This window comes from Haliaeetus albicilla, chromosome 20, assembly GCF_947461875.1.
Source record: "Haliaeetus albicilla chromosome 20, bHalAlb1.1, whole genome shotgun sequence".
NCBI classification, from domain to species: Eukaryota; Metazoa; Chordata; class Aves; order Accipitriformes; family Accipitridae; genus Haliaeetus; species Haliaeetus albicilla.
The window spans coordinates 10,496,520-10,506,407 of NC_091502.1; the positions used below are offsets into that span (position 1 = coordinate 10,496,520).

General features: G+C 40.0%; 1 protein-coding gene across 3 annotated transcripts in view; it reads left to right on the forward strand.

Moving 5' to 3' along the window:
* Positions 1 to 9,386, forward strand: part of ALKBH8 (alkB homolog 8, tRNA methyltransferase) — a 61,229-nt gene extending 51,843 nt beyond the window's left edge. For all 3 annotated transcript variants that reach the window (XM_069808264.1, XM_069808266.1, XM_069808265.1), the window contains 2 exons: positions 7,311 to 7,460; positions 8,684 to 9,386. In XM_069808264.1, coding sequence (XP_069664365.1) covers positions 7,311 to 7,460; positions 8,684 to 9,253 — 720 coding nt within the window. In that variant the 3' untranslated portion in view covers positions 9,254 to 9,386. The remainder of the gene's footprint in view (positions 1 to 7,310; positions 7,461 to 8,683) is intronic.
* Positions 9,387 to 9,888: the final 502 nt, after the last annotated feature.

Below are 9,888 nucleotides of genomic sequence, written 5' to 3' on the forward strand. Positions count from 1 at the left end.
ACTTTTTGTTGTCCTCCTGGGTTTTTATTTGGGCTCAATAGAAAGGTCTGATTATGCAGGGCTGTTTCTCATACTGTGTTACTTCCACTTACCATGGGCTGGGCATGGAGCCGAGGGTGAGAGGTTACAGAATATGCTTCGTATATCAGGTGCATTGTTGGGATAAGGGGAGTGCTCTCTAGATGCAGGGCATCAGTTTCCTCCTTCATTTACTCCTCTTGACTTGGGGGCATAAAATCCAGGCAGAAAGTTAATCAATTGCTGCAACCTTTCCTTCACAGCAATTGCTGTGGCTCTTGGTAAGTTTTTATGCACAGTGCACCGGAGCTGTTAGCTTAGGTCCTGTTGGGAAAGAAGCAATAAAGCAGTGCTGTGAAATTGGGAGTTATTTAGGGGTTGGGTAGAGCACTGTTAGTACAGCTGTGTAGCTTGGAGTGTTTTGACTCAGAAATACTGAAAACTTGAGGCAAGCACTTTCTGAAGGTAAATGATGTGCTCTAATGGTTACTGTACATTTTTAGATAGGACACTTCAAGTAGCAGTGCTAATGGTAGATCAAAGCTAAGGTAGCTCTCTTGATGGTTTTAATCTTCAGGCACTGTATGAAAATGTCTCCACTGTGGCCGGTGCTATTTTATTTGCTTCAGTTTCTTTGGATGATTACATATAGCCTTATCTACTTGAGTATCGTTGTGTGAAAATGAAATGCACATGAGTCCAGCTATGCTGAACGAAAATGACAGTGCTGTAATGGCTGCATTATTCTGACACAGTGGAAGAGCAGCAATTTTATGACAAGTAAATTCAGATTTAGAATGTTTGAGCGAGAGATGGAATCCAAGTCTGGTGTAGTTAGGACAAAGACTGGAGAAAGATTAAATTTAATAAAGTTTCAGATTAGTTTTTCTTTTTTTGTCTTGCCCAGCTTTTTTATTGTTTGAATGAATGCAAAAGGAAGAAATGGTTTTAGGGTTGATTTTACACACCCCCCCCCCAACCTCATTTAGGGGAGCTATTTTAACAGTTTATATTTAAGTGCTTTCAAGCTTAATATTCACATCTGTAAGCAGGGCTGCTATTTTTGCAGAATGCTATGTTTCAGCCTTACCCATCCCCTCCATCACCACAAGGGTTTCATTCCAGAGCCAATCGACATCATTGCAATGTATCTCATCAAATTTATGAGCTTTAGCTCTGTCTCCCAGTTTCCAGTGTTCAGGTAGGTGTGGTGATGTGTAAAACCCCACAGGAACGTTCAGCATCCTCATGGGGCTAGGGTGTGAGTAAAAGACATTGAAGCCTTTCAATTTTGTGGTTTACATTTTTAATTGAACTGATAAACTGGTGGGAAATCCAGTTACAAATAACTGAAAATGCCCTCAAGTAGATATTTTTTCTTTATCTATAAAGAATTACTCTCCTTGCCAGAATACTGATGCTAAGAAGAAAAATTATGGCAGTGCTGGAGCCCAAATGGTTTGCTTTAATACGGACATTCCTATTTCTGTAGTGTGTGTCATTCAAAGGCAATCAGTAACGTAGCTTGTATTTCACATGACCTTGTAAGACACCCTTTTGCTGCAAGATGTCCATCTCTGTTTTCAGCATTGCTGTCCCAAACTAGCATCCACTGGAACTGTATAACCAGGGTGTGGGGAAGAGGGAGGGTGTTTGCTGTGGTATGGTTGCATAATGGTGGGTGGGTTTTAGTTGCACTGGGTCTGTGTTGATTGAGAACAGATTCCTACTTAGTAGTAGTGGGCAAAAGCAGGAAGGGCAAAACTAATTGGTAAAGGTATATCTGGAGCAAGTTCACTGTATCTTAGGGATTGGAGGGCGAGGCAGAGGAACTTTGCCTGCCCTTTTCTCTCAATGAATAGGAGTCATTAAAATGATGGGAGATCTGAGAAGAGAGCTCAGAAGGAACTGGGCAACAGCAGCACAAAACCAGAATGAAAGCTGAATTGCTCAACTTGGTTCTGGTGCTTTGTCATTGAGAAATGAACTTCATGTTTTAGACATAGCACTTTGTTTCCACAGACACCCTGACTGTATGCAGTGGAAAACCAAAATGCTATGTGAAAGGAATGCTAAAGGCCCGAGTCGGACCAAATGGAGCAAGGACATTTATCTGTCTGGCTGTGGCTGTGCTGGTGTCTCTTTTTCTATGTATGTGTGTGTTTGCTGGAATGTAATTTGGTTCCTTGAGGCTCTCATGCTATTAGTTATAGCTGAGGTGTTTCTCCAGGGAATGGCATAATTCCATTTGGTGGCTGGATTTCAGAATTAGATGTCATTTTCTTCATCAGTTTCTAATGTGATGAATCAGTCAGGTTTCCAGATACTTAAATGAACTAATTCTACCAGGTAGAGTTAGTTATAATGAGATAATGTAGAAACAAAATATATGATGGTGGGCAACATCGACCTGTCTTTACCTATCTTTATTTAAGCTTGCAAGAGGATTTATCTCTTGCAGATTTGCGGCACTGTTATAAAACAAGCTATTTATTTAGTGTCTTTTGCCCCCTAATGATCTATTCCAAACCACTGCATTAAGTAGATTTTATAAAACTTATTTTAGCTACTCCTGGCTGAAACAGTGAAGGTGCCTGGGAACGCAAAGGAGCAGGATGAGATACCTGCCTGTGTTATCCAGTTCCCAGGAAGCCAGTACAGAGCTGCTGCAAACTCAGACAGATTGCAGGTGTTACATTTGTTTCTCCCTTCCATTATCCTCTTTTATCTTAGTCTTTTTTGATACTTCCATTAGTCTCTGGAGTCTCTGGAGCTCCTGTGAGCCATTGTCCACATCACAAAAAGTAGTGAAGAGAGGGGTGGAGGTACCTGCCAAAAAGGCAGGGATGTGGGAATGGCTGCCTCGAGTGAAATCTGAGAAACCTGAGAAGCCAACCTCTTTTTGGGAAATATTAAAAGGTGTAGAACAACTTGCTGAGGGGTGGACTTGCTAAGAGGTGGATTCAGCTGAATAGTCAGCCATGCTATTTGAGATATATATGAGAAGTTGGGTGGTTTGAGCAAGGAATTTGATTTGGAAAACTGGGAGAACAGGTATAAGAAATGATTGAGAAGACTCACAGATAATAAGAAATAGGGAACCTCAAAAATGTATACAATCTGGCTCGTGAAGAGATGCACTAGATTCTCTTGGTTTTGGACACTGAACTAATAGTAATTCATCTGCCTTTCTCCACTCTTCTAGAAGAGATGTCAGCAAGGACAGTATCCTGTGCTGAGCATCAAAATTAGAGATATGAACTGGCAAAAATTAAAGCATTCCAGTTATATTTTGAGAAGTTTTTTTTAAATGTTTTGATTACATTTTTAATTAGAGAAAAATAAACCTATTCTAAAGCAAAACATTCCTTTCAACTGTTTTCTGTAAACAAAGCTTCATCACATCAGAGCTTCCACATGCTTCAGAATGTAGAAATCAGTTAGTAACAGGATTGGGAAAAGTTGAGTTTGGGGTCTCTGCCCCTTGCTGTAAATGCTTTCTATACTCATAAAAAAATCTGATATGCTTATTTTCTAGCTGTAAGCTGGCATTGCACCACTGAAGTTAGCTACTTTTTGCTAGCCTATTGTTTTCTAAGCAAGTGAAACCAATATATTTTGGTTTTTAATGAATGCATGTTTCTTGTAAGCTAGAAAATGCAAGAATGTGGTGATGATAATTCTTTTAAAATATCGTGCAGAGGTAGTTCTAGTAAGGATGCTAAATTTGCTTGGCTTTAGCACCAGGCATATCTGTGGTGACTCCTTGTGTTCAGCAGTTATGCATATATGCATAGCACCTCTTACAATGTTTACATTTAAAACCACATAAAGTTTTAGCCTAATATACCTATTTTAGAGCAGCTGTGCCTTCAAAGTGATCCATTTCAAGGTCTCCATTTTCATTATGAAACAGAATCTTTTTGCTCTGGATGTAGATTCACTTTAATAAGTATGACAATACAAGTAAGCCTGACTTTGTAGTTATTTGATATAATTTAGATGCAAATGAGGACTTCACATTCTGGCAGTCACGCCTTTGTTCTCATTCTCAGTTCGTTGGATTTCATCAACATACAGCGGAGTCCTCTTCAAGGTTGTTTTGGGAGGGGAGGATTGAGTTCCATTATCCAGCCCATTTTTACTATAGACTTGCAGGGCCAAAGCAATTTTTTCTGGGAAAGCTTGATGTCAGTGGAAGTTGCAAGTATTCTTCTCCCTCCTGTTACCAAAAAAGCTGGTCAAAGAAACTCTCTAAGACTCGATTTGATTTTGGAGTTTTAGAAAGCAGGCATTCTTCATTGCAGCGCTGGGTGCACAGGGGATTGCTCCACCTATCGTGCACACCATTACCTGCAGCAAGCAAAATTTATATTATTCCAGTCATACGTATTCATATTATCATTTACATAGTGTCCACCCTTTGATCAAACGCAGTGTGGGTCATCTCTTTCTCCTAGTTAACTGGCCTTGGCAATTTTTAATTACAGAAACTCAGTAGAACTCAAAACTTATCATCAAGGCCCAAGGCTTCTTGTCTGTTGACGCACATCAGGCCCAAGCCTCCTGTCTGTTGGTGCCTCCAGCACATACCATTGACAAAGCTCAAGGTTTTCTTACCTAATTAGTACATGCCAAAATTTTGAAGTTTGCAAGCAAGCAAAAGTTCGTTAGTACAGCAATACAGTAAAATTTTCCTTCTCCTGCCTTTGTTCAAGGCATCACTCCTACTGCCAGCAGTGAATTTGGTCCTTTGAGTTTTATTAAATACTGCATGCTAACGTCTTAATTGCAAAAGTAGTTGAAGGCACTGGTAATGAAGCATGGAATCTCTAACATGCAGGTTTTCAGCTAAATCCATTCCATGATGAGAATAATTTAAAGACACTTCAGTTGGCTTCCACTGTGAAATTATGTGGATTTATGTTTACTTCCAAGTAAACAAGAGTTTCCTTTTTTTGTTCGTAAATAACACTATTCACCTGGTGCTTCAGTGAACATGGAGAAGAGGCCAAGGAATAAATGGGAAGAAAGCAATGCTAGGATTGATCTTTTCAGGTCTGTTTAGAGCTAATTGGCAGGACAATATGTACATATTCATAGTACTGTTTTTGTGGAGGATTATCTTGGGTTGTCAGGTTGGCATTGTCACAACTTTTTCAGTTACTTTGGACCAAAAGTCAGGGACCTGACTAGAAAGCAACTCACCTGAAAGCTTTCAGAACGTATGACTGGAACAGAATCCTGGTTTTCTTCAAAACTGTGATGGTAGACTGAAGGCTGAAATGATTTGAACTGATAAAATGAAAAGTTACAATGGAAAATAAATGTATTTTCATTAATCATTGCAAAAGAGATTTTTAATTTTAGCAGTACTGTTGTCTCTGCTGGGTTGATTAACCAGAGCAAGTTGTTTGCTATTCTTCTTGCATCAAGGATGCTTCAGTATTCTTTCTGTGTCAAATGCAGTAAACACTGTTAGCAGTAATTATTCAGGATTCTGAATCTGTTTTCTGCTATCTACTTATTGCTGGTCATTGAAAACAAAAATAAATTAAATATTCTCATGCAAGCTGATTTTGATATATGACTTGGTAGCAGGGCTTTGGTTTGAGTATTCAATGTGCATGGCAGGCATGAAAATGAGGGTGGTGCATGCCTTGCTCTATTTGTTCTTTCAGAAGGGTCTTGATCAGTTTGGATTTATTGTTTTTATGCAAGCACATAAAAAACCTCTTCTAGATGCTTTTTCTTACCATCTTTGACCTGGACACTGGACCAGGTTCAAAGGGGAAAAAAAGAAATGTTTTATGGGGTGTCCTGAAATGGTTCCTAGGGGTCACTTCATTTGGACTGTACAGAAACTTGGAAAATTATGTTGTGCTTAAATTTTTGTGGATTGTGATACTGAGGGTGAAGAGGACTGTACCTGAACACTTCCTTACTTAAACTGAAATGACAAAACCTGGGTGACTCGTGAAGCTGTGCAACATACTTCAGTGATGCCACCAAAGTCACCAGTTTGTCGTTTACACTGGTAGATTCAGCTTTTGTGAGTTCAGTATTTGGCTGCTTCAAATGTTGTCAGGTTACAAATAGCAACTGAAAGGACAAGAAAATACTGAGGTTAGGTCACCTCTCGTTTTGCTGGTTTCAAGATACCTTAAGAGCCAGTTTTGAGGAAAAGTGAGGTTGAAATCTGTTCTGTCTTAAGCTGGTTCAAAATCAGGGTGCTATAATGAGCTGTCTAATATCCAATCTGCCATCTTTGTTTTAAGTAAGCATCAGGGTTGGGGTTTTTTTGTGTATACTTGGGAACCATATATTCCTCTTACTTAAGGCCATTTTCTCACACTTGCTCTTGTTTTTATTTTAAACTAAAATGTGTTACTGTTACAAATATTCTGATAAGTTAAAATTTTATATAAGCTGGGTTTGATCAAAAGGTAAAGACTGTAGAATATAGGGGTTTGAAGCTCGCGATGTAGTCATCGAAACTTAGGAACATACAAAATGTGCTGTATACAGTCATAAGAAAATAAATATTGTCTAAAATCAGTTAACCATAGAAACTTTGACCGATTTGTTAGTTTGTAGTGTTTTGTCCTAAGAAACTAAGAGAGATCGTTATGGACCTTAGTTCTGTTGCTTAGAAACCCCACTTTGATCAAGATTCCAGTTAGTGGAATTAAGTAAGATTAACCAATGAATGTTTTAGTATAAGAATATTGATAAGGTGGTGTGACTGAGGGCCAATCACTAGAAACGTTAAATTCAAGAATTTACACTGAATGTACTTTTATGTAAATCTAATACATGATGGCAAAAATCGTACTGCGCAGAATCACATAAGAGAGGTCAGCTATCGGACAAAGTGAGGAAGACTATGGAAGACCACCAGAGGGCTTCTGAAGACCACCAGAGACTTCACCACGCCTGCGTAAAGGGACATTTACATATGCTAATGATTTATCGGACAGTTGATGATTATGTATGACATTTCCCAGAAATTTAGTGAATATGTATAACAGGTGTGTATTTAACCTGCATGATTAAACTAGACAGGTGCACACACTAGGTGGAGTGATCCCCTGTGTGCCCAGCGCTGCAATAAAGAAGTGCCTGCTTCTTAACTTCTCATTGCTGTTAAGGAGTTTTATTCCGGATTTCAGCAACATTACCTCAGTAGGAGACTGTGATGACTCTATTACTGTAAACATCAAGTGAAAGTCATTTTCCAGTTTTGTAATTATCCTCTTATGAAAAATTTAATGAAACACTTTCTGTTGTAGGTTGGCTGTGATCGCAGCAAAAACCTGGCAGATATTTGTGGAGAAAAAAATTTCCAGGCTTTTGTCTGTGATGCCCTGTCGGTGCCAATCTGCAGTGGTTCTTGTGACGCCTGCATCTCTATTGCTGTAATCCACCATTTCTCAACAGCGGTAAGTCACCCCTCTCTGCGTTCCACTGTACTGTTGTATTGCTGTGCCGAGCTGCTAATACTACAAAAAAAAAAAAAAATGCTAGTTTGGGCTAATAAAAGCAAAAGGGAAGAACAAATGGGGAGAAATCGAAGGTTTGCATTTGGTATAAGCAGTTGTCAGAGCAGAGTTAAGCTGTTGTGCTGCTGCTGCTTCTTAGACTTTCTCTTCGCATTCTCCCACTGCTTGTAAAATGCCTTTGCTCCTCCTGGCACTTCCATCTAGGTGTTTGTGTTTCATTTTCGTCAGCTTACAATTAATGATACTGGAGAAGGGGGCTCTGCTTTGGGAGCCAGGATATGTTACTTCCCAGCTCAGATCCTGAGCAGATCTCGTGGTTTTTTTTCTCTGTGCCTTCATTGTCCATCTGCAAGCAACAGGGACACTACTTGCTAGTCTGCCATATCTCTGGTCTGTGTAAGCTTCTCCTGGCAGGAACTGTGTGATTGTAACAAGCTTCCAGACCATGGTGCCATAATCTTAGGTGGGGCCTACTGGTCTCTCCATACCAGAAATACAATGAATATTTCCAAACCCAATATAAAAAAGTAGAAAGAAGTCTGTTTTGGAGAATGCTGATGTATCTTTGTTCGGATGGTCAGAGGACCTGTTTAAGCTGTACATCTGACTCCTTCAGCTGCAAACTTAGTGTGTGTATCATCAGGTATGGTAGATTTGAATCTGGGATTTTAAATACTGAACAACCTTCTTGAAGGGGCATGTGTCATTTCCAGCTGGGCTGATATGTCCAAGAAATCCTGCTCAGCACAGCACTACTTTCAAATGGAAGGAGAATCACAGAATCATTTAGGTTAGAAAAGACCTTTAAGATTATCGAGTTCAACCATAAACCTAACACTGCCAAGTCCACCACTAAACAATGTGCCTAAGTGCCACATCTAATGTGTCTTTTAAATACCTCCAGGGGTGGTGACTCAACCACTTCCCTGGGCAGCCTGTGCCAATGCTTGACAACGCTTTCAGTGAATAAATTGTGTTTCAGTGAGAATTGTGTTTAGGAAAATGTCTTGGCTTGCACATAGTGATGGACTATATTACGAGTGAGTGAAAGTGAATAGTGGAAAAAAATTCCTCTGATTTTTATTGTATCCTGAGGGGGGACATTCCATTCTCCTGTCTTTTTATTTATGTACTAGCTTCACACTTTTCCTTTTCCCTTATAGGAGAGGAGACTGGCTGCTATCTGTGAACTAGCCCGGCTTCTAAGACCTGGTGGAACGGCACTCATTTATGTCTGGGCAATGGAACAAGAATACAAAAACCAGAAGTCTAAATACCTTAAGGAAAAGAATGATAGTAAAGACAAAGAGGGGGAAATCAATATTGGCGGAGGCCAGAGACCACTTAGTGATCAAATGCCTGATAGCAGCAGCCAAGACTCAGCATGTTCTGACGGACTTCTTAATGACTTGAATGACGAAGGCTGTGCTGCGAAGTTAGTAGCAGACTCCAGACTGCCTGTTCACACTAACCGAACCTCCTTTCACTCTCAAGACTTGCTAGTTCCCTGGCACCTGAAAGGTGGCACTAAAAAGAAAGGGGAAAGCATTGATACAGTGTTGTGTCCAGCTGGCTCCAAGGAATCACAAGAGCTCAGCCCTGTTTTCCACCGCTATTACCATGTGTTTTGTGAAGGGGAACTGGAAGCAGCATGCAGATCCCTGGATTGTGTGAGGGTTCAGAAGAGTTACTATGATCAGGGAAACTGGTGTGTGGTTCTAGAAAAGTTGTAGCCTGTGGTGTTTCCTCCACTATCTGTGGCATTTTGTTTGTTTTTTTACAGCATCAAAGTTATTTTTAATGCAGGCTACAGCTATTACCTCTTTTAAAATAGCAGAATAAAGATTGTTTATTGCGTTAATAACAGTAACTAGCACTTTGTGCATATGTTAACAAAATAATGGCCAAACTCGGATACTACCTCTCCACAGCGTTTATTTCACTCTTTTGAATTACAGCAAAGAGGATTAAGTAGGAAAATATGGCCATGGAAATCAGTAAGGCCAGTGTTGAGCTTTTAAAGAAAAAGGGCCTGGTTCTCCCTTCTCTTATGCCAGTTTATGCTGGTGTAGCTGTAGTGGCTTCCCTGCAGCCCACAGCTAATTGGAATGGAGCTCTGGGCAGGAAAAGTAAAGCTGTTTGCTGTATAAAACTGTGGGTCAGGGAGGAGGGAATGAATGGCATGTGAAGGAGTGAAACAGGGAGCCAAAGGAACCTTAGTAGATATAGTAGATATATGGATGTAGATAGGAACTGTTTAATAATTATCTAGCTTATAGTGAAGTTAAAGAAATTTCAGTAGAGGTAGGCATGGCCCAAGGGGATGAGAAGTGAAGCTTAACACCTGCATTGTTGAGGCTGGCTGGGG